This window comes from Orycteropus afer, unplaced genomic scaffold (genome assembly GCF_000298275.1).
Source record: "Orycteropus afer afer isolate SDZICR_OR568_19922 unplaced genomic scaffold, OryAfe1.0 scaffold00330, whole genome shotgun sequence".
Classification (NCBI taxonomy): domain Eukaryota; kingdom Metazoa; phylum Chordata; class Mammalia; order Tubulidentata; family Orycteropodidae; genus Orycteropus; species Orycteropus afer.
The window spans coordinates 754,744-778,625 of record NW_006921917.1 but is presented as its reverse complement, the minus strand read 5'-3'; the positions used below and the strand labels follow the sequence as shown (position 1 = coordinate 778,625).

Genomic DNA, 23,882 nt, shown 5'->3' with positions numbered 1-23,882 from the left:
CAGATATCCAACTTCATCATTTACAAGTTCTACCTTCCACCAAACATTTGAACAGAATTCAGATAATTTCTTTGCCACGTCATAAAAAGCATCACCCTTCCTCCATTGTCTAATCACATGTTTGTTATTTTCTTTTAAAGCTTCACTAGAAGCATATTTAACATCCACATTTCTAGCAACATGCTGTTGCTGGTGCCATATGTGTCCTCTATAATTTCTCGTTGTTGTTGTTGTTGTTGTGTGCCGTCAAGTCAGACCCAACTCATAACGACCCCTCCTTGGGTTTCCGAGGCCGTATCACTATGAAAGTAGATTGCCCAACCTTCCTTTCGAGGAGTGGCTGGTTGGTTTGAACTGCCAGGTTTCTGGTAAGCAGTCAAGTGCCTTAGGCACTACGCTACCAGAGCTCCTAATTTCTCTATAGCTCTTCTCATTTCCTTCTGGAGCCCTTACCAGAATTACCTTTGATGTCCATAATTCTGCCAAGAGTCACTTCAAGGCAATCTAGGCTTTTACTATTAGGTACCTTAAAACTCTTGCGGCCTCTGCTCATTACCCAATTCCAAAACCGCTTGCACGTTTTAGGTATCTGTTAGAGCACCACTCCGACTTCTGGGGGCCAAATTCCATCTTAGTTATCTAATGCTGCTATAATAGAAATGCCTCAGGCGGGTGGCTTTAACAAACAGAAATTTTCTTCTCATAGTTTAGGAGGCTAGGAGGCTGAATTCAGAGTGCCGGCTCTAGGGGAAGTCTTTCTCTCCTCTGTCAGCCCTGGAAGAAGATCCTTGCCTTTTCTGAGCTCCTGCCCCTGGGCAATTTCCATGTGGCACCTCCCCTCCCCCATCTCTATCGCCTAGCTTCCTTGTTGAATCTCTTCTATATCTCGAAAGAGATTGACTTAAGACACCTGTACACCAATCCTGTCTCATTAATATAACAAAGGCAACCCACTTCCAAATGAGATTATAACCACAGGCATAGAGATTAGCATTTACAACACATGTTTTGAGGGGACCCAATTCAATCCAGAAAGTAAATTTGAAAGGGGCATCCAAGAGAAGATGTATTACAGGTGCTGGGAGAATGCTGGAAGCTGTAGACTTGAGGGTCATGAACAGCCAGAAAAGTCTGAGCCCCTATCTGGTGTCAGGTTGACCCGACTTCTTCTCCCACCTTACCCCAACCTGACCCAGGATCCTCCAGAAACTACAGCTCTGGGCACCCAACTCCCCCCATCTCTCCCAGGCCACAGGCATCACTGAGGAGCTCTACCGGAGAACCTACACCTTTTGCACAAGATTACTGACCCTGCCCACCCCCTACTGCACAGTTGCCTTGAACTGTGCCGTCCAACTGAAGACAGAGACAGCTGTCCCAGGTAAGGGCTATGGGGTGCCTTTTTCTCCATGCTATAACTCCGGTGCCACCCCAGGTCCTGCCTCTTCCTCTAGGCTACAGGGGAGCTCAAGAAGTCTCAGCACCCTCTGTGCAAGGAGGGGAGTCAGAGATACAGGGACTGGTTGGCTAACGCGGTCTGTTTTCAGGGACGTTGTACCAAAGGATGGTCATTGCTGAACAGAACTTGATAAGTGAGCTGTATCCCTACCAGGAGAGGTGAGTTACTCAGAAGGTTGCTGCCTTCAGCCCTACTGCCTGGAGCACTATGTGACTGCTCTTGGATAACAGGAGAAATGAGGAGGCTGGCTTGGGTCCTAGCAGAGCTTCCCAATTGTGACACCTGTTCAACAACGGAGTGCATTCGCCAGGGTGGATAAGGCATATCCTTCTCTGGAGACCGCCAAAAGCAGCACAGCTCTCTTTTAGGGGGCTGGCTTCAGAGCTAACCTGTTCACCTGCAGACGGTGGGCATGGCCACAAGACTACTCTGGAGTCCTGCTGCTCCACCTCCATTCTGCCCACGGCCATGGCATTGATGCAGCCTCGAGCCAGCCAGGCAGCCTGGAGTGGTTTCATGAGAGCTGTGTTGTAGGGGCTCTGGGCCACAGTCTGCTTAGAAGTGTGGCTTTCATCTATGTGAACCTAGATGAGATCGAGGAAGCATCCACTGTTCATAGTGGGGGAGAAGCTGATGGATTAGGGGTGCATGCCTTCATCCTCTGCAGGCACCTCTCCCAACTTGGCACTAAAAGTTCCAGCATTGGGTTAAGGCTTGAGGTTCTGGGTTCATGAAGGGTGCAAGGAGGAGAAGGCTCCAGGGGTATTAGGACCGGAAAACTAACCTGGGAGAGGTTGGGATGACACAGTTGAGCAGGGAGGAGAGGGTGGTGGGGGACTGGTTTTCTAGTGTGATACGGTGATGGGAGAAGACAGGACTCATTCAGGTTCCGAGATCTAGTTTCAGCTGGAAAGATATAGCGTGGTTCCTAGAGGGCGACATGGTCACTGGGCCAGGACCCTAGCCCTTTCTCCTTCCTTCACAGAAGAGCAGGATTTAGCTTGGACTCTTGTCAAGACACAAGGTTGGGGTTACTTTCCTATATGAAGACTGCGGACTGTAGCTGAGCACCAGCTGCCCCTCTAGAAGCGACTTGTGTGCTCTTATTTGCCACAGTCCCTGCCTCTCCCTATGTCCTTCCCACAGGCTTCTGAATTTGAAGTCTCTTGCTTTAGGAGGGACTCGGTAATTTGGGGAGCGGCAGCCCTCTGAGGGCGCCCATCTGGCGGCCCCTCTCCCAGCAGTCATCCTCACCAGTCCCCTTCTCCCCACCCGCCTCTGCCCTCAGAGTGTTCCTCTTCGTGGACCCGGAGCTGGTCTCCCCCTCCGTGTGCAGTGCCCTGCTGTTGGAGGTTGAGGCGGCGCAGGTGCAGCAGACGCCGGAAGCCTGCATGCGCCACGTCGTCTCCCACGCCCTGCAGGCCGCGCTGGGGGAGGCCTGCCACGTGGCTGCTTTGCAGAAGAAGCTGCAGGTAGTGCTCTGCCCCCAGCCCTCGTCAGTTCCAGCCCAGCTCCCAGCGCGCCCACACCAAGCACTTGCTCCACTCCTCTTTCTCCTTCTCCTCTTCCATTATCTATTTTTTTCTCCTAAAATAAAACATCCCATTCCATGGGAGCTTTGGTAGCAGAGTGCCTAAGGCACTTGACTGCTAACCAGAAGGCTGGCGGTTCAAACCCACCAGTCACTCCTTGGAAGGAAGATGGGGCAATCTACTTCTGTAGTGATACTGCCTCGGAAACCCAAGGAGGGGTCACCATGAGTCGGGTTCAACTCGACGGCACACAACAACAACAACAACATACATATTCACTAAGGAAAATCTGAAAAAATGCACATAAGCCAAAGAAGAAAATAAAAATCACTCATAATCCTTTTACCCAAGCATAATGAACAATTAGCATTTTAAAGAATATGTTTTTATAATATTGACAACGATAATCATACTCACTGCCCTCAAGTTGGATCCGATTCATAGTGATCCCTCCTTGAGTTCTAAGGAACACTATGGAAGTTGCCCAACCTTCCTTCCAAGGAATGGCTGATGGGTTTGAACTGCCAGGCTTCTGGTTAGCAGTCAAATGCTTTAGGCACTATGCCACCATAGCTCCCATGATAATCATTGTTGTTGTTGTTATGTGCTGTCAAGTCAGACCTGACTCATAGCGACCCCTCCTTGGGTTTCTGAGGCTGTATTACTACGGAAATAGATTGCCCCATCTTCCTTCCGAGGAGCGACTGGTGGGTTTGAACCGCCAGCCTTCTGGTTAGCAGTCAAGTGCCTTAAGCACTACACTACCAGAGCTCCCATGATAATCATAACAGGCACCAATTCTTGAATGTCTGTTATGTTCCAGGTACTGTATTAAGCATTTTGCATGCATTATATGTTTAAATTCTCACCACAACCCTATGAAATGATCTCCATTTACACACAGTGAAAATAAGGGACAGTGAAGTTGACATGAAGTAACTGAGTCAGGATTTGAACCCAGATCTATAACTTCAAGCTTATGTTCAATTGTCTTCCAGTCCCACCACTCTTTTAAAAAAAACTGAGCTAGCAAGCTCTAGATACAGTTTTACATCCTGCAGATAGTGTCTTAGTTCTCTAGTGCTGCTATAACAGAAATACAAGTGAGAGGCTGTAACAAACAGAAATTCATTTCCTGACACGTCAGGAGGCTGGAAGTCTGACTCCAGGTGCCAGCTGCAGGGGAAGGCTCTCTCTGTGTCAGCTCTGGAGAAGGTCCTTGTCTCCTTGGGCTTCTGCTCCTGGCTGATCTTCACGTGGCTTGGCGTCTCTCTTCCCCCTTTAGGTTCTGCAAAAATTGCTTGTTTAATCTCTTTTATATCTCAAAAGATTGATTTCAGACACACTCTACGTAATCCTGTCTCATTAACAAAGAGTCCATTCCTAAATAGGATTATAACCACAGGAATAGAGTTAATCATTTACCAAACATATTTTTTCAATCCATAACATATGGGTATACATATATGCATAATATAGGAGGTATTGGTGGTTTGGTAAGGAGCCTTGGTGGCACAGTGGTTAAGTGCTCGGCTGCTAACTGAAAGGCTGGTGGTTCAAACTCACCAGCTGCTGTGTGGGAGAAATATGTGACAGTCTGCTTCCGTCAAGATTTACGGCCTTGGAAACCTATCGAGGCAGTTCTATTCTCCCTTGTGGGGATGCTATGAGTCAGAATCAACTTGATGGCAATGGGTTTGGTTGGCTCATTGGCGGTTCAGTGGCCCATCTTCCAGGCAGGAGATGCAGGCTTAATTCCCAGTCAGTGCAACTCATATGCAGCCACCACCGATCTGTCAGTGGAAGCAGCTTATATGTTTCTGTGATGCTGAAAAATTTCAGCAGAGCGTCCAACTAATAGAGACTAGGAAGAAAGGGCTGGCAACCTATTTGCAAATATCAGCTGGGGTCCCTTGACATCAGCCTGGCCTGGGCACTCTAGCTCTTGTTGACCATCACTCTACCTAAGCTCCACTGTCTGAGATTCAGTCCCTTTCAGCAGCTTTTGGAGTACGATTCCCCATCATACCTCGGCTGGTTGAGATCAAGTGGGGCCTGGGAGAGATGACTCAGCCAGTCACTGGCCTAGTGGAGAGGCCTTGTCTGACCACCAACCCACATCCTGTCTGCTGAGGGCCTGGGTCTGAGGCCCAGGTGGGGCGTATATTGGTCTCTGCATGTGTCCACAGGACCAGCTGCAAGGTACTGAGACTGGAAGGGCAGCTTGGGACAGCCCACCTCTCTGGCCCTCTGGTACCACGTTTTGGGCACCAGAGGTGGGAGTGTCTCCAGGTAGGGCTGCCCCATGTGGGGCCGGGGCTATGAGGACCAGGTGAGGCTTGTTAACAGTGAAACCGGGGATTTCTGCAGGGACATGAGGACGAGGCCAAGGAAGGAAGTCGGGAGAGGCAGCTTTGAAAGCCAGCTCTTCTGTGGGTGGCAGCGTGACTGTGAACCAGCCACAGCTGCTTGGGCTCTAATCTTCCTCTTTTCCTCTACTCACAGCCTTTCACTGTGGCAACTCATTCACATGCCATTCTTCCAATCACTCGGGCAAAAACCCTGGGGGGCATCCTTGAGTCCTTCCTGTTGACTCCATCTTCAAAATATGGGCGGGATCCAAACACTTCTTTCCACTTCCAACGCTGCCACCTTGGCCTACGCCATTGCCGTTTCTCGCCTGCATCATTTCAGCAGTCTCCTGTCTCCCTGCTTCTGCTCTTACCCCACTCTCAACTCTGCAGCTGCTAAAATGGGAGTCAGTTCTGCCACTCCTCTGCTCAGCTGTCCCCGTCTCCCCATCTGTCACAGTCAAGTTCCCTGCAAAGGAGCCTCTGACTCAGAGGAAGTATACTGGGCAGCCCTGTCAGGATCGAACCCCTGTGGGGCATAAAAGCGCAGGATAGGGCAGCGGAAAAACTCACCTGGAACGTAGTTGCAGATCCTATGGGAAGCTCTGGAGCTGAGATGGCCTTTCAGAATTGCCCCAGGTTAGGGCAAGGGGGCCAGGCCTTTGTGGTTTTTGTATTAGCTAGTCATTGAATGGGAGCTCTGGTAGCATAGTGGCTAAGACACTTGCCTGCTACCCAGACGGCTGGCAGTTCAAACCACCAGCCACTTCTCAGAAGAAAGGTTGGGCAATCCTACTTCCATAGTGATACTGCCTTGGAAACCCAACGAGGGGTCGCTATGAGTCGGGTTTGACTCGACAGCACATAACAACAACAACAAGTCATTGGATGTAGATGATCTCAGGAAAGGAATATGACCTTGGGAGAGGGGCTCTCTTCAGCTCAGGACAATTTTAGAGAGAGCCACAGCTGAGAGCTATCAGCGGCCAACACTCCCTGTAGCTAGGGTAAGGAGTGCATTAGCCCTGAAGGTGGGAATCCGAGTAGCCACCACTCCTCCTACGCCATCTTGTGTGGAATCAAAGCCAGCGTCATTCAGATGGCCTACAAGATTCAGGACCTGTCCGCACCTGTCGTTTCCTCTCTGGTCCGCCTCCTGCACTCTCCCTTCCATTCTTTCTGCTTTAGGTACATTGGCTTCCTTGTTGTTTCTCAAACACAACAGACAGACTTGCACCCCAAGGCCTTTGCATGTGCTGTTTCCTAAGCTTGGAATGTCCCTTCACTTCCTTCAAGTCATTACTTAAAAGTCACTTTCTCAATGAGGCTTCCCTGACCACACTATCTGAAATTTCAGCATCTCCCCAAATTTCATATCTCCCTTACCTGTTTTCTTCAATACTTATTATAATCTATCATAGTAGAAATTTTACTTATTTTGTTGATTATCACACACACATTATAAGCTCTAAGAGGACAGGACTTTTTGTCCATTTTGTCCACTGCTGTATCCCAGTACAGCGCCTGGCTCATAGTGGGTGCTCAACATGTATTTGTTAAGTAATGGGAAGTTTATGAAATGAAGCAACAAGATGAGATGGTCCCTGTTGCCCCTTTGAAGTCTGATTCCATATCCCTCCAAATGCTTTCTTCCTTCACTCATTTGTTCATTCAGCAACTATTTGACTCATAGCTAGTCACAATGACCCACTCTCCCTTGGCCCAGGGAGTTAGACAGCCTCTCAGAAAATCCCTAGCACAGAACTGAGATTAGTGCAGGCTTGGTGTGCTTGGCCTTGTCACATGTTCTGGCTCCTGTGTCTTCAGTTATGAGATGGAGTTCATTGAAACCCAGTGGGAGCCGCTGTGAGTCAGAATCGACTCAATGGCAGTGAGTTTTCAGTTTAGGAGCAAGGGAAGAAAGCCAGAGAGTATGATCCAAGGCAGGGTTTCACCAGGTATCAAGCCGCACCATTAGAGCATTGAATGACACAAGGAGAGACCTCTTTCCTTTCCCTTCTCTTTCAAACCTCCTCTGGTAGCATAGTGCCTAAGGCACTTGACTGCTAACCACAAGGCTGGTGGTTCAAACCCACCATCCACTCCTCGGAAGGAAGATGGGCTGATCTACTTCCGTAGTGATACTGCCTCGGAAACCCAAGGAGGGGTCGCTATGAGTCGGCTCCGACTTGACAGCACACAACAACATTTCCATTAAGGAGAAAAGCTCAGCTTACCCCTACCCTAACCTCACCTTTTCTTTAAAAAAAAAAAGGACATGAGCTTCAACTCAAAATCTTGGCAGGCAACAGTACCTAGCTAGAATTTAATAATAGTGCTCTGTGACAATTATATTCATTTTAAATATTTTCTATTTATAACAAGTGACTTTTGTTTCATGAGTGGCAGCATAGTTTCCTCTTAAAATAATTTTGAACCAGAAAAGTGAGCTGATTTAAGAAAAATAGAGTAAATAATAGTATATAGGTGGTATGTCAAAGTCATACAGAAACTAACAGAAGTTTAGGAAATAGTCATTCAACAAATGTTTATTGAGCACCTACTATGTACCAAGAACTACAAGCCGAGGATGCAGCTGTAAACAAAACAGACAAAATTCCTGCCTTCCTGCAGTTTCCTCCCAGTGGGGACTGAACATTGGTCCAAGTGCTTGGTGATACTCTAAAAGGGGTGGAGTCAGCGGCCATCCTTGACCCTCTCTCTGTGTTACAGACTTAACAGGGTTCCAGCTGTCTCTCAGAACCAGGCTACCAGGCCATGTATGGGAGGGCAGGGGCGGGCGGATTCCGGTTATAGGCAGCACCGGGCAGAAGTAGGACCTGGATGTGGGGCCCAGAAGCCTTCCGCAGGGAGGCTCCCGCCTGACATAACAGAAGCAGAAGGGAAGTGTCACGCTGGGCTGCCCATGTCCCTGTGGATTTGGCCTAGCTGCTGGGCTGGGTGAGTGCTGGGCCAGAACCCAAGCTCGATGCTGCTCCCCAACAGGCCAGCCCCCGCCTCGTCCTGGAGCAGTATTTCCACGCTGTGGTGGCCGCTGTGGAGCAAATGGCGAATGAGCCCAGCCCAAGCCGGGCTTGTCATCTGGAGAGACTGGAGGAGATTTACTGCTCGCTGCTGGGGCCCCTAGCGGCCGCAAGCGGTCGCTGCGGCGGTAAGTGACCTGCAGACGCGGCGGAAGGCCCAGAAGCCCCAGCCTCTGTGGAGATGGTTGAGGCTGCGATCGAAGGACTCTGCCAAGGGAGCAGCTGGGGCAGTGGGCCCACAGGGGGCGCCAAAGAGCAGCACAGGCTGCCCGTGCACAGGCCACACTGTACCTGCAGAGCTGAGCAGTGGAAGAGGGACAGCCTGAGGGACAGCCCAGGATTTTGGCAGGCCCAGGGCTAAGAAGGTAGGTGGGAGGAAGGGCAAGAGAGTTTTCAAAAGTCAAGAAACCCGAATCCAGTCCAGAACAGCAGACTGTCCGGCTCTACCAAACTCTCTTGCCGTTGGTTGTAAGTAAGTAGAGCTGATGGTCACGGGCTCGTTTCTCCTGGTTACAGGGGAAGGATGTCTTTATCTTATTTTGGTAGTAATAACAGCTAACACCTATACAAAGCCAAACTCACTGCCATCCAGTCCATTCCTACTCATAGCAACCCCTCCTTGCATTTCCGAGGCGGTATCTCTATGGAAGTAGATTGCCCAACCTTCCTTCCGAGGAGTGGCCAGTGCTGGTGGTTTTGAACCGCCAGCCTCCTGGTTAGCAGTCAAATGCCTTAGGCATTACACCACCAGGGCTCCCTTAGGCACTAGTATCTAGTATATACTTCAGGTGTTGTTCTGAGCACTTTAAATATATTTAAATCTATTACAACTATTAAATCAACTGATCCTCAACATAAACTTATGAGATAGAGACTATTTTTGTCACCATATTACAGATGAGAAAACTGAGAAAAGAGGTTTAATATCTTGCGTAAGATCACTCAGCCAGTAAGTGGCAGAGAAAAGACTCAAAGCCAGGCCATCTGTTCTTAACCACTATGCTATAGTGGAGGCCCTGGGGGTGCAAATGGTTAATGTACTCAGCTGCTGAGAGAAAGTTGGGAGTTCGAGTCCAGCCAGAGGCAGAAGAAAGGCCTGGTGATCTACTTCTGAGAAATCATCCACTGGAAACCTTGTGGACCACAGTTCTACTCTGACACACGTAGGGTCGCCCTGAGTCAAAGTCGACTTGACAGTACATGGTTGATGCTACACTAACCAAATGATTTGATCATCAAAAATAGCAGATGAGTCAACAGCATTTCTGTGGGTATCATGCATTTTTATTCAGCACATTTTCTTTCTAATTATATTTCTGTAAGATAACATACACAGTGACGCTGTGGGAAAGAAGCCCATTTGGATTGGAACATCAGAACCAGCCTAGAGGAGTGTCCCGGAATATCTATTTTCTGCATGTTACAGGACAGTCATGATTTGTGTCATGTTTCACGGTTGCTCAAAGTCCCAATGGGATTTGTCAGCATGTCTCAGAACACACAGCCCCTGGCTGTGTGCCCATGGTTCCTGGGCATGGGGCTGAGGACTGAAAGCACCAGCCGAGGTCCATCCACATGCTGGTCCCAGGTTTCCAGCTTGGCAGCTGAGCCCCTCTCCCCTGGGAGGGTGGCGGCTGCAGAAGTCAGGGCGAGGCTGGCAGATGGAGCCTTGCCTGAAGATCCCCTCCGTATTCTGGGTTTTCTCTCCTTTTAATATTCTAAACTGCCTCTGGTCACCCCAGGACATGGTTCCTGACGCTGGGACAAACCCTGGAGCACATCTGGGCTTTGCTCCCCATGGCACAGTGGTTAAGAGCAAGGTATTGTGGTTAAGATGGAGTAGGGCTCAGTGGCAGAATTCTCACGCACCATTCAGGAGTTCTATTGAGTGCTAACCGGAAGGTTGGCGGTTCAAACCCGCCAGCCACTCCTCGGAAGGAAGATTAGGCAATCTCCTTCTGTAGAGATACTGCCTCGGAAGCCCAAGGAGGGGTCGCTATGAGTAATGAGTAGGGATTGACTCAACGGCAGTTGAGTTTGGTTTTTTTTTTTTTTTGATTCAGGAGTTCCGGGTTCGACTCCTGAGCAATGCACCTCACCCACAGCCACCACTTGTCTGTCAGTGGGGCCTGGCGTGTTGCTTTGAGGCTGAACACGTTTCAGCAGAGCTTCCAGTCTAAGACGGTGTAGGAAGAAAGGCCTGGCCATCTATTCCTGAAAATCAGCCACTGAAAACCCTGTGGCTCACAACAGTCTGATCCGTGACTGATCGTGGAGATGGCGCAGGCAGGACCAGGCACATGGGGTTGCCCATGAGTTGGGGGCTAAGGGCTTACATTACGGCTTGCCACTTATTCTATGACCTTGGCCCAGTTGCTTAACCTCTCTGGGCCTCTGGTTCCTCCTCTGTCAACTGGAGATAATAATAGTACCTGCCACCCAGGGTTGCTGGCAGGATCCAGTGAGATGATTTAATGCACATGAGGTGAATAGAACAGTGCTTGGCAGGGGGTGGTCAATTAACATTGGTTGCTCTCCCACAAGGAAGCCTGCAGCCTCATTAGAGAGGGAGCCTTGGCTGTGCAGAAGTTAAACAAGAGCCAAAGCTTAAGGCTACATGTGAAGTGTGCCCAATGTGCAGACAGTAAGATCTGCTTGGGAGGGATTGACCACATGGCTGGAGTGGCCAGGAAGGCTTCCAAAAGGAGGAACAGGAGGAGGGGCTTGCCCTGGCCTCTCCTGCCCCAGGTTCCTGCTGCCCTTGGCACTTTGCTGCTGAGGTCTCCAGCATCATTGACTAGAACAAATGTTCATTGGATGTCTCCTGTGTGCCAGATTCTGCAGAGGCCCTGAGATAAACAGAGGCCTTGTCTTCCTGGTCTGGATGCACACATAGCATTTAGGGAATATTGGACAGACCAGCTCAGCTGCAGGGTGGAGTAGGGGCCAGGGAGGCATTTTTAGGAGAAGAGTGTATATAAGACGGTAAGTGCTGCTGGTTGGTCATGGGCCCTAAATGCTGGTCTGAGAAGTAGGTAGGGGATAGGGAACTTTTAAGGACTCTTGGGCAGAGGGATGATGGCTGCAATGTTAGGCCCAGACTGGATGAGCTGATGGTGGCAGGGATTGGAAGGAAGAGAAGCCACATGGGAAGGACGGCTCAGCAAGACAAGGGAGAGGACAGAGAGGGTCTCTGTCACCTCCTCTAGGCCCCTGGGGAGGACGGGGAGGGCACCAAAGAAGCCCACCATCCACCCGTCTATGGTCCCCACAGCCTGCTCCTTCCTTCAGGTGACCCTCTCCAGGACCGGCCACCGAGCATCCCCCTACCCAGCCCTCACATCACCTTACACCTGTGGACGGATGAAGAGCAGCTGTGTAAGTGCTGGGCCTGGACCCCTGCAGAAGGAGGCTTCTCTGTGGGTGGCTGGTGGACAGAGTGCTCTGTGCGCCTGCATGTGGGTGTGCACGTGGATGTGTGTGTCTGTGTGTGCACACTCCTTACTCCCTTCCCTGAGCCGTTCCATGCGTCTGGAAGAAGGACACACTTTCTCGATGTCAGAAGAGCGCAGTATATTAGCCACTGGCCACCTGCGCCTAGTCGGTGGCTCACTGATGACACCAACAATGTCCCCAAGGAGGAGGCAGGCATTAAACAGTGATGGCTCCCCAGAGCTGGAGGAGTCGCCAGAGAGCTCCACTCACCCTGACACTTTGCCTGAACCCAGGCGTCTCCTGTCCCACTGTCTGCTGCCAGGTTCCTGGAGTGGGAAGCACTGGATAGGTGTTATGGGTTGAATTGTGTCCCCCCAAAAAATATGCGTTGCGAATCCTTACCTCTGTGCCTGTGGCTATAATCCCATCTGGAAATGGGTTGTCTTTGTTATGTTAACGAGGCAGGATCAGTGTAGAGTATGTTTTGAGTCAATCTCTTACAAGATATAAAAGGAGTAGACTAAGCAAGCAGAGATGGGGGAAGGGAGATGCCATGTGGAGATCTCCAAGGAACCAGGAAACAGAAGCTGAAGAGACAAGGCTCTTCTCCCAGAACAGACAAAGAAAGCCTTCCCCCAGAGCGGGTACCTCGAATTTGCATTTCTATCTAGCCTCTGAAACTGAGAAAATAAATTTATTTGTTAAAGCCCCCCTTTTGTGGTATTTCTACTGCAGTAGCACTAGATATCTAAGAACTAGATAACTGAGATAATTAGATAACTAAGAAGGAGCTCTGGTGGCATAGTGGATAAGGTATTTGGCTGATAACCACAAGGGTGGCAGTTCTAAACCCACCAGTGGCTCCAAGGAGGGCAGATAGGGCAATCTATTTCCATAAAGATTTACAGCCTCAGAAACCCAGTGGGGGTCACTATGGGTCAGAACTGACTCCACAGCAGTGAGTTTGGGGTTTTTTATCATTGTTGTTTAGAGAACTAGAACAACAGGTGAACTGGGTCCAAGGCCTGGCACTTCCTTCCACTTGCTGAGTCACACTAGATGGACTCAGTTCTCTCTCTGGTCCTCCATTTACTCATCTGTAAGGAAAGGAGGGTAGATTAGAGAAGCCTGGAGGGGTTCCCCAGAGCGTAGAGGCTGGCGTCGGTGTCCCAGAGGAAGCTGTGGGCAGAGAGAAGGGGAGGATGGTAACTGCCCTAGTTTCCTGGTGCTGCTGTAACACAAATACCACAAGTGGATGCCATTGAAGAACAGACATTTGTATTCTCACAGTCAGGTGCCTAGAAGTCAGAATTCAGGGTGTGGCTCTAGGGAGATGTCCTTTATCTATTTCAGCTTCTAACAGCTGGCAGTTCTCAGAGTTCCTGGGTGTGTAGGTGCATCCTTCTGTATGCCTGTCTTCATGTGGGTGTTTCCCGTGTGTGTCTCTCTGGGTCTATTTCATTCTTTCCAAGACTCAGAAGCGATGAGGTTTAAGACCCACCCTACTCTGACAGGAGCTCTGGTGGCGTAGTGCCTATGACATCTAACTGCTAACCAGAGGGTTGGTGGTTCAAACCCACCAGCCACTGTGGGGAAGAAAGACTGGGCAATCTACTTCCGTAAAGATTTACTGCCTAGGAAACCCAAACAGGGTCAGAATCAACTTGTTGGCACTGAGTTTTTTTCCTTTTCTATTCTTTTGTAAGCTCATTGTTGTTGTTGTTGTTGTGTGCCGTCAAGTCGGCCCCAACTCATAGCGACCCCTCCTTGGGTTTCTGAGGCAGTATCACTACGGAAGTAGGATTGCCCAACCTTCCTTCCGAGGAGTGGCTGGTGGGTTTGAACCGCCAGCCTTCTGGTTAGCAGTCAAGTGCTTTAGCCACTATGCTACCAGAGCTCCTATAAGCTCATTAGCATAACAAAAAAAAATCCTGTTTCCAAGGAGGGTCCTATTTACACGTGCAAGGGTTAGGATTTCAACACACATTTGCAAGGGGTGGGGCTTGAGGACACAAATCAAGTGTCTAAAGCATTTGACTGCTAACCAGAAGACTCGCAGTTCAAACCCACCAGCCACTCCTCGGAAGGAAGGTTGGGCGATCTACTTCCGTAGTAATAGTGCCTTGGAAACCCAAGGAGGGGCTACTATGAGTCGGATCCGACTCAATTGCAGTGTTTTTTGTTTTGTTTTGTTTTGTTTTATATATATATATGAAAGAGAGAGCTCCAGGATCAGTTAAATGTGGGAAAGACTGAGCTAAGTGGATTTCTTTACTGCAGGATTTCTCAGAGCCTTTAATAAGTTTACTACTAGAAATCAACAATACGTAGCAGAAGTGTGCAGGGTTCTCAAAACTGTGTTGACCACAGAACTATTTGTTTTGTCTGTTTAGCATCTTATGGGGCATCTCCAGCTGAGCAGTGTTTAAATAACAGGACTACAGGCTTTTCTATGGAGCTCTGGTGGCATAGTGCCTAAGGTATTTGACTGCTAATCAGAAGGCTGGCAGTTCAAACCCACCAGCCACTCCTCGGAAGGAAGATTGGGCAATCTACTTCCTCAGTGATAATATTGCCTTGGAAACCCAAGAAGGGGTCCCTATGGGTCAGATCCGACTTGCGGCAGTGAGTTTGGTTTGGTTTCCTTTATAGGCTTTTCTGGAGTGAGACCTGCTGGCCTCATGGACCTCATTGCCCTAACCTCGCCTTGCCCTCTGCCTCCCAGGGAAAGAACTGGTTCTCTTCCTCCGCCCGCGGTCCTGCCTCCGCCTCAGCGCCGACCTGGAGGCCTTGGATCTGCAGGGTCTCCCACCAGACCGGGAGTTGGCCCGGGTGTCTGTGCTGTCCACTGACAGTGGCATCGAGCGGGACCTTCCTTCGGGGGCCGATGAGCCTCCTGCACCTGGCAGCCCCGAGGTGGAGCGAGCCGGACTGCAGCGCAAAGGGGGCATCAAGAAACGGACGTGGCCCCCGGAGCTCTTGCTGCCTGGCAGCTGGCACGGGCCCCCAGGGCTGCACCGGAGGACGGGTGGGCCCAGCGGGGATGGGGAGCTGCTGCCTGGGATCTCCCGGGTGCACACGGCCCGGGTGCTGGTGCTGGGGGACGACAGGATGCTGGGGCGACTGGCCCAGGCCTACCACATTCTCAGGTAGGGCTCTGAGGGGCTGGCTAGGGCACAGAGGCCCTGGAGTAGGCTGGGGAAGGATCGAGGAGTGGAGAGAGGGTCTGGAGGCAGAGGCCAGGGGGGGATGGGGGGGATGGGGGGGATGCTAGCCAGCACTGTTACTCCCCACGCTTGTACCATGTGCTGGGCGCTGTGCTCACTGTTCATTAGTGCCGTTCATCCCTGTTGCGACCCTGCCAGGCAGATGTCACTGCACCCATTTTATAGATGAGAAAATAGATGCTTGGAGGGACTAGGTAAACTGCAGCAAGTCCAGATAGACGAAGTGGCAGAGCCAAGATGTGGAGCTGAGTCTGTTCAAACTCCCGCTTTGATCTCCTTTGCTTTGCTGCCCGCTGCCAGGAAACGAGAGACCCAGAAGTTCTACCTCACTCCCCGACTCAGCCTGCAGCTCTACTACGTCCCCATGCTGGCCCCCGAGGTGACTGGATGGGGGGCGGAGACAACGGGGGAGTGAAGGAGCGGATGGAGAGCAGTGGTTTGGGTTAGGGTCTGGGCCAACAAAGGGTGGGACTGGGCAGGGACACACCTGTGGCCTCCCATCCCTGTGGTTCCCCCATGGAAACCCAGTCCCCATCCTCAGAATGCGGAGCAGGGCGTCTTCCGCTCCAGGGGCTGAATGTGGCTGGAGACACCTCCTTTCACCATGGCTACCTGCCCATCACTGTTTCCTAGTTATGTTTGGTTTTAATGGACTAGATTGCAAGCTTCTCCTTAAACACGGGCTCTCGGTCCTACAGTATTACTCCCACATGTCAGCAGGTACCAGAGCAGTGTGGTTCTTTAAAAGTGGTGCAGAAGGGGAACCTGAGCCCCGAGGAGGGGAAGGGGCAGATAGTTTAGTGGAACAGTCAGAAAGAAGCTGTCTGCCTATCAGCTCTCTATACCCGCTACCTGGGACACATTCTCACACACACACATAGCCCACCACCACACATACCACACACATTCAAACACCACACTCACTCCTACATACACACACACATCACACACTCACTCCCAGTCATCCTCTGTCACACACACACATCCCCCCCACACACACACAGTGCACACTTACACATACACCACACACACACACACACACACACACATACCACACCACTCAATCACACTTCCTGGGATCACATAGATGGAAATTTCAGGCAATGGAAGCCCGGATGTAGTGAAGGGAGATGAACATGCACTTGCACTTGTTACCTTCTGTTGCACACACCTCTCTATTTACATTAAAGTCAAAGCAATCATTGTCCCCTTTTGAAACTGATAAGCACGATTCAGTGTTCTTGGCAAGTGACCCTCAGTGAAGGGCATTCCAGCTTCATCTGGGATATAAAACAAAACAAAAACTCATCTTCACACAGCGTTGGAATCAAGGCTGTGACTTGTGTGCATTTACAAAGCTAGTTTGCCTGGAATTAGAAACAAGGATGATGGGAACTGTGGACCCACCGACTAGGAAGAAGGTGCCTAAAAGGTCTGTTCCCCTCCCCTGAACCCCAGGAGCCCAGAACATCCAGGCAGCCCAAGCTCGGAGAGCTGGCTTCATTCTTGGGCCGAGCAGACCCGTGGTACCAGGTCACCGTCAACACCCTGTGCCCAGCCATCCGCAAGCTCGCTGAGATGGTAGGGGTACCGAGGGCCCAGAGTCTGGGGAGAGGGGAGGAGGGAAGAGCTCCAAGCAGGACGGACAAGGGTGGCAGTGGGATGGAAGGGGGGAAGTATTTTCAGGTATTGCCCTGGGACCCTTGACCTCAAGAATCAGCCCCAGGGGACCCAGGAGCAGGTGAGGCAGGGGGGAGTCAGGGAGAGGAACTCTAACCAGTTAGTGCCTTTGAATCCATTTGAAATGCTTACCAGGCACCTACTTTGGACCAGACCATTGTGGAAAAGATGGAGTAAAATAGTCTTTTGTAAATTTGTAGGTAAATTGTACTTCTTCTTCTGTGACTTTCCTATGGTAATTTTTCTATGACTCTAATTGCTAATGTTCCCTGAGCACTTACTAGGTGTCAGGCACTTTTTAAAACACTCACATGAAGGTAATACCTCACTTAGTTATCTCAGCAACCCTGTGAGGTAGGTGCTGTTGTCACCATCCCCATTTTACACCTTAATAGCTGAGGCAGAGACAGATTAGAAAACTTGCCCAAATCAACAAAAGGAGAGTAAAGTCTCATTTGTAACCCAGGCAGTTCGACTCCAGAGCACATTCTCTCACTCTTTTTATTTTCATTATGGTAAAGCAGATGTAACAAAAACTTTGCCATTTGTTCTGGTTACCTAGTGCCACTCTGAAAAGAATATACTATAAATGGGATGGCTTGAACAGACAGGAGTTTATTCTCTTACAGTTTGGGAGGCTAGAAGTCCAAGTTCCGAGTGCCAGGCTCTAGGGTCTGTGTGAAAGCCCCTCGACCTTGGGCTTCAGCTCTGCCTCTTGCTCCCAGCCCACTGAAGCTGGAGGCTTTCTTCACTCAGGCAGCTACTAGCTGCTGAGGCTGACAAACCCAAGGTCAACAAATAAAATGGCACAGTCCCGATGTCACCAAACAACACAGCAGGTCATTGATTCAAGTCCATTGAAAGTCCCAGGATTGGCAGAGCATGGCAGGCTACTGAGCAGCAACTTGGCTACATGCAAGGTTCAAGTATGCCATAAGCTAGAGACCACTCCCAAAGCTGCTGCTTACATATGGTAAGCAGACCACAGCCCTAAAGCAGCTACTCAGCTGCTTGCGGTAGATCCCACTGTGGAGCTGATTGCCAGTCTCATCATGAGGAATAACTACCACCAGCTGCCCAGCCACTCAACCAGACCCAGCCAAGTTGACACACAACCTTAACTACTACACCATTTAAAACATTTTTTGAGGCATTTATTTGTGTGTTCAGTTGGAGAGACTCTGTACTCCCTGGGGTTGGATTGGCTGTAATCTTTACGGAAGCCACTTGACAGGCCTAGGTCTTCTGCAGTACTCCTTGGTGGGTTCGAACAAGCAACCTTTGGGTTATTAGCTCAATGCACACCATCTGTGCCACCCAGGGACCTTTCATTTAAAACTTTGTGTGTGTGTGTGTGTGTGTGTATGATTTGCGTGAAAGTTTACAGAGCAAAGTGTCTTCCATTCAACAATCCGTATACATTCTGTTTTGTGACAATTACTGTGATCCTCACACTCTAACAACATTCTTCCCACTTCTTCCCTGCACTCATCCCCTCCCACCTTCCCAGTTCTACCCCTGGGAAAATGCTGTCTTCCTGATCTCATATGCTTGCCTGTTCTAATGAGTACATAAATTAAAAAAAAAAAAAAAATCCTCATTGCCATCTAGTAGATTCCAACTCAGCAACCCCTTTGGGTTACCGAGTCAATAAATCTTTATGGAAGTAAATTGTCCAGTCTTCCTTCGGCAGTGTGGCTGGTGGGTTTGAACTGTTAACCTTCTGGTTAGCGGTCAAATGCCTTAGGCACTACACCACCAGAGCTTCTTTATATCACTGTTGACTTTATAGGCCTATCATTTGGCTGACAGTTGAGTTATGGGGGTTAAGTTCAGTTCCTAGCTTGAAGGGTGTCTAAGGCCCATAGTCTCAGGGGTTCTACCAGTCTTCATCAGATCAGTAAACCTGGTCTCTCTCTCTCTCTCTTTTTTTTTTTTTTTTATGATTTTGAGTTTTGTTCCACATTTTCCTCCACTTTATCAGGGACTTTTTTTTTCCTTCTTAAATTGTGATTTGGGTGAAAGTTTACAGAGCAAATTCACTTTCCATATAGCAGCTCACATACACTTTGTCTCATGACATTGACTGCAATTTCCCACAATTCAACAGCTCCCCTCCCACTTCCTCCCCATAGTTACCTTTTCCCTGTGTCCTTCCCTCCATGCACTCCTGCCCTCTGAGCTGTCTCCCTGTGCATTCACAGCCCTTCTATTCTCCCATGATTGTTCTCTCCAAGGAGTGTATCTACCTAATGTAAATGTTCCCCTCATATGCCTGTCTTTTGTTTGGCTGGAAGCCACAGGAGTGGGTTCAATTCCAGACCTGAAGGGCAGCTAGGGGTCATAATCTTAAGGGTTCCACCAGTCTTCATCAGACCAGCAAGCCTGGTCTCTCTTTCTCTCTTTATTTTTTTAATATGATTTTGAGTTTTGTTCCATGTTTTCCCCCACTTTATCGACAACTTCTTATTGTGACCCCTTTCAGAGCGGTCAGCAGTGGTAGCCGAGCACCATCTAGTTCTGGTCTCAGGGTTGTGGAGCTAAGGTTCACATGCTCAGTCCTTTGGGCTAATTGTTAAAACATTTGTAAGTATAAAATTCACTGACATCAATTACATTTACCATGTTGTGCAACCATCACCACTATCCATTTTCAAATGATTCTCATCTCCCTAAACTCATCTGTCAGTTTGTTGACTGTTGTAGATTGCATGTTGCAGTGATGCTGGAGGCTATGCCACTGGTATTTCATACCACTGTCCTGGGATGATGGACAGGGTTCAGCAGGGCTTCCAGACCAAGGCAGACCAAGAAGAAGAACCAGGTGATCTACTTCTTAAAAAAAAAAAAAAAAAAAGGCCAGTGAAAACCTTACAAATAGTAGGAAAATATGGTCTGATATAGTGTCAGAAGATGAGCCCCTCAGGTTGGAAGAGACTCAAAACATCACTGGAGAAGAGCCTCCTCAAAGTAGAGTCAACCTTAATGACATGGGTGGAGTAAAACTTTCAGGACCTCCCCTTGCTGATGTAGCATGACTCAAAATGAGAAGAAACAGCTATAAATATCCATGAATAATCAGAACGTGGAATGTATGAAGTATGAATCTGAGAGAATTGGAAGTTGTCAAAAATGAAATTAAATGTTTGGAGATCAATATCCTAGACATTAGTGAGGTGAAAAGGACTGATTTGGGCCATCATGAATCAGATAATCATATGGTCTATCATGGTAGGAATGACAAATTGAAGAGAAATAGTGTGGCATTCATCATCAAAAAGATTTCAAGATCTACCTTGAAGTACAGTGTTGTTAGTGATAGGATAATATCCATATGCCTAGAGGGAAAACCAGTTAATACTACCATTATTCAAATTTATACACCACCCACTAATACCAAAGATGAAGAAATTGAAGATATTTACCAGCATCTGCAGTCTGAAATTGATCAAAAGTGCAGTCAAGGTGCATTGATAATTACTAGTGATTGGAATGTGAGTTGGAAACAAAGAAGGATCAGTAGTTGGAAAATATGGCCTTGGTAAGAGAAATGATGTCAAAGATTGCATGATAGAATTTTTCAAGAACAACAACTTATTCATTGCAATTACCTTTTTTTTTAAAAAAAAACAAAAACAAGATATGTGGCAACTATACATTTAGACATCACTGGATGGAATACACAGGAATCAAATCAACTACATTTGTGGAAAGAGACAATGGAGAAGCTCAATATCATCAGTCAGAACAAGGCCAGGGGCTGACTGTGGAACAGACCACCAGTTGCTCATAAGCAAGTGCAAGTGGAAGCTGAAGAAAAGTAAAATAGTCCACAAGAGCCAAAATACAACCTTGAGTATATCCCACCTGAGTTTAGAGACCATCTCCAGAATAGATTTCATGCACTGAATACTAATGACTGAAGACTCAATGAGTTGTGGGACGACATCAAGGACATCACACATGAAGAAAGCAAAAGGTCATTAAAAGAAAGAAAAGACAAAAATGGATGTCACAAGAGACTCTGAAACTTGCTCTTGAACATAGAGTAGCTAAGCAAATGGAAGAATGATGAAGTAAAAGAGCTGAACAGAAGATTTCAAAGGGTGGCTCAAGAAGATAAAAGTGTTCAAATGAAATGTGCAAAGACAAAAGGAAAGAATGTATTTCTCAAGCTCTCAAGTTGAAAGAACTGAAGAAAAAAATCCAAGCCTCCAGTTCCAATATTGAGGGAGGCTGTGAACAAAATATTAAACAGTATAGGAAACATCAAAACAAGATGGAAGGAATACACAGAGACACTATACCAAAAAAAAATCAGTTGATGTTCAATTTGTGATCAAGAACAGATGGTATTAAAGGAAGAAGTCCAAACTACACTAAAAACATTGGCAAAAAACAAGGCTCCAGGAATTAATGGAATACCAATTGAGATGTTTCAACAAATGGATGCAACACTGGAAGTGCTCAATTGTCTATGCCAGGAAATTTGGAAGACAGCTATCAGGCCAACAGACTGGAAGAGATCCATATTTGTGCCTATTCCAAAGACAGGTGATTCAACAGAATGTAGAACCTATTGAATAATATCATCAATATCATACACAAGTAAAATTTTGCTAAGATAAGTGGAAAATGGTTGCAGCAGTACCTTGACCAGGAACTGTCAGAAATTTAAGCTGGATTCAGAAGAAGTCACAGTATGAGGGATATCAGTGCTGATGTCATGCACATCTTGGCTGAAAGCAGATAATACCAAGGGATGTTTATTTGTGTTTTATTGACTATGCAAAGGCATTTGACTATGTAGAGCATAACAACTATGGATAACATTGCAAAGAATGGGAATTCGAGAACACTTAATTGTGCTCTTGAGGAATCTTTACATAGACCAAGAGGCAGCTGTTCAAATAGAACAAGGGGATACTGTATGATTTCAAATCAGGAAAGGTATGCATCAGAGTTGTATCTTTTCACCATACTTATTCAGTCTGTATGCTGAGCAAATGATCTGAGAAACTGGACTATATGAAGAGGAATGTGGCACCAGTATTAGAGGAAGACTCATTAACAACCTGTGATATGCAGATGACACAACTTTGCTTGCTGAAAGTGAAGAAGACTTGAAGCACTTACTGATGAAGGTCAAAGACCACAGTCTTCAGTATGGATTACACCTCAACATAAAGAAAATAAAAGCAACATCATGATAAATGGAGAAAAGATTGAAGTTGTCAAGGATTTCATTTTACCTGGATCCACACTCAATGCCCATGGAAACGTCAGTCAGGAAATCAAATGACATTGGGCAAATCTGCTGCAAAAGACCTCTTTAAAGTGTTAAAGAAAAAAATGTCACTCAGAGGACTAAGGTAAGCCTGACACAAGCCATGCTATTTTCAGTTGCATCATATGCATGTGAAAGCTAGACAATGAATAACCCAAACCAAACCAAACTCACTGTCATCAAATCAATTCCAACTCATAGTGACCCCCACTGGGTTTCCATGGCTGTAAATCTTTATGGAAGAAAACTGCCTCATCTTTCTTCTGCGGAGTGGCTGGTGGGTTTGAACCACCAACCGTCTGGTTAGCAACAAATGCCTTAACCGTTACACTACCAGAGCTCCTGGACAACAAATAAGAAAGACTGAAAAGAACTGATGCCTTTGAATTATGGTGTTGCCAAAGAATAGTAGTGCCTAAGGCATTTGACTGCTAACCAGAAGGCTGGCAGTTCAAACCCATTAGCCACTCCTCAGAAGGAAGGTTGGGCAATCTATTTCCATAGGAATACCACCTCGGAAACCCAAGGAGGGGTTGCTATGAGTCAGATCCGACTCGACAGTGGTGAGGTTTTTTTTTTTTTTTTTTTGTTTAGTTTTGTTTAAGTGACGACTATACACGTGGACTTCACCAGATGAAATACACAAGAATCAGATTGATTACATCTGAGGCAAGAGGTGATGGAGAAGTTCAGTATCTTCAGCCAAAACAAGGCCAGGAGCTGATTGTGGAACAGATCATTGACTACTCATATGCACGTTCAAGTTGAAGATGAAGACAATTAAAACAAGTCCACAAGAGCCAAAATATGACCTTGACGATATCCCTCCTGGATTTAGAGACCATTTAAAGAATAGATTTGATGCATTGAACACCAATGACTGAAAACCAAAGGAATTGTGGGATGACATCAAGAACATCATCCATGAAGAAAGCAAGAGGTCATTAAACAGACAAGAAAGGAAGAAAAGACCAAAATGGGTGTCAGAATAGACAGAAACTTGCCCTTGAGTGGAGAGTTGTTGTTGTTGTTATGTGCCGTCGAGTCGGAACCGACTCATAGCGACCCCTCCTTGGGTTTCTGAGGCAGTATCACTATCGAAGTAGATTGCCCAGCCTTCCTCCTGAGAAGTGGCTGGTGAGTTTGAACCACCAGCCTTCTGGTTAGCAGTCAAGTGCCTTAGGCACTACGCTGAGTGGAGAGTAGCTAAAGCAAATGGAAGAAATGACAAGATAAAAGAGCTGAACAGATTTCAAACAGCAGCTCAAGCAGTCAATTATTATAATGAAATGTGCAAAGACCTGAAGTTACAGAACCAAAAGGGAAGAACAAGCTCGGCATTTCTCAAGCTGAAAGAACTGAAGAAGAGATTTAAGTCTCGAGTTGCAATATTGAAAGATTCTATGGGCAAAATATTGAATGATGCAGAGAAGCATCAAAAGAAGATGGAAGGACTACACAGAGTCACTGTACCAAAAAGAATTGGTGGATGTTCGTCCATTTCAAGAGGTAGCATATGATCAAGAACCAATGATATTGAAGGAAGAAGTCAAAGCTGCACTGAAGGAATTGGCAAAGAATAAGACTCCAGGAATTGATGGAATACCCATTGAGATGTTTCAACAAATGGATGCCCCACTGGAGGCACTCAGTTGGTTAAGCTAAGAGATTTGGAAGACAGCTACCTGGCCAACTGACTGGAAGAGATCCATATTTGTGCCCATTCCAAAGAAAGCTGATCCCATAAAATGTGGGAATTATCGAACACTATCATTAGTATCACATTCAAGTAAAATCTGACTGAAGATAATTCAAAAATGATTGCAGCAGTATATTGACAGAAAGCTTCCAGAAGTGCAAGCTGGAT

The 23,882-nt window shown here is 47.6% G+C and overlaps 1 protein-coding gene across 1 annotated transcript in view; it reads left to right on the top strand.

The window, feature by feature from the left end:
• The window catches only part of PIK3R6 (phosphoinositide-3-kinase regulatory subunit 6), a 71,753-nt gene that overhangs the window by 11,219 nt on the left and 36,652 nt on the right, over positions 1-23,882 (top strand). Inside the window, exons 4-11 of the mRNA XM_007952227.2 lie at positions 1,249-1,381; positions 1,548-1,617; positions 2,748-2,931; positions 8,349-8,514; positions 11,678-11,764; positions 14,547-14,970; positions 15,349-15,427; positions 16,507-16,629. Of these exons, the coding sequence (XP_007950418.1) occupies positions 1,249-1,381; positions 1,548-1,617; positions 2,748-2,931; positions 8,349-8,514; positions 11,678-11,764; positions 14,547-14,970; positions 15,349-15,427; positions 16,507-16,629 (1,266 nt within the window). The remainder of the gene's footprint in view (positions 1-1,248; positions 1,382-1,547; positions 1,618-2,747; positions 2,932-8,348; positions 8,515-11,677; positions 11,765-14,546; positions 14,971-15,348; positions 15,428-16,506; positions 16,630-23,882) is intronic.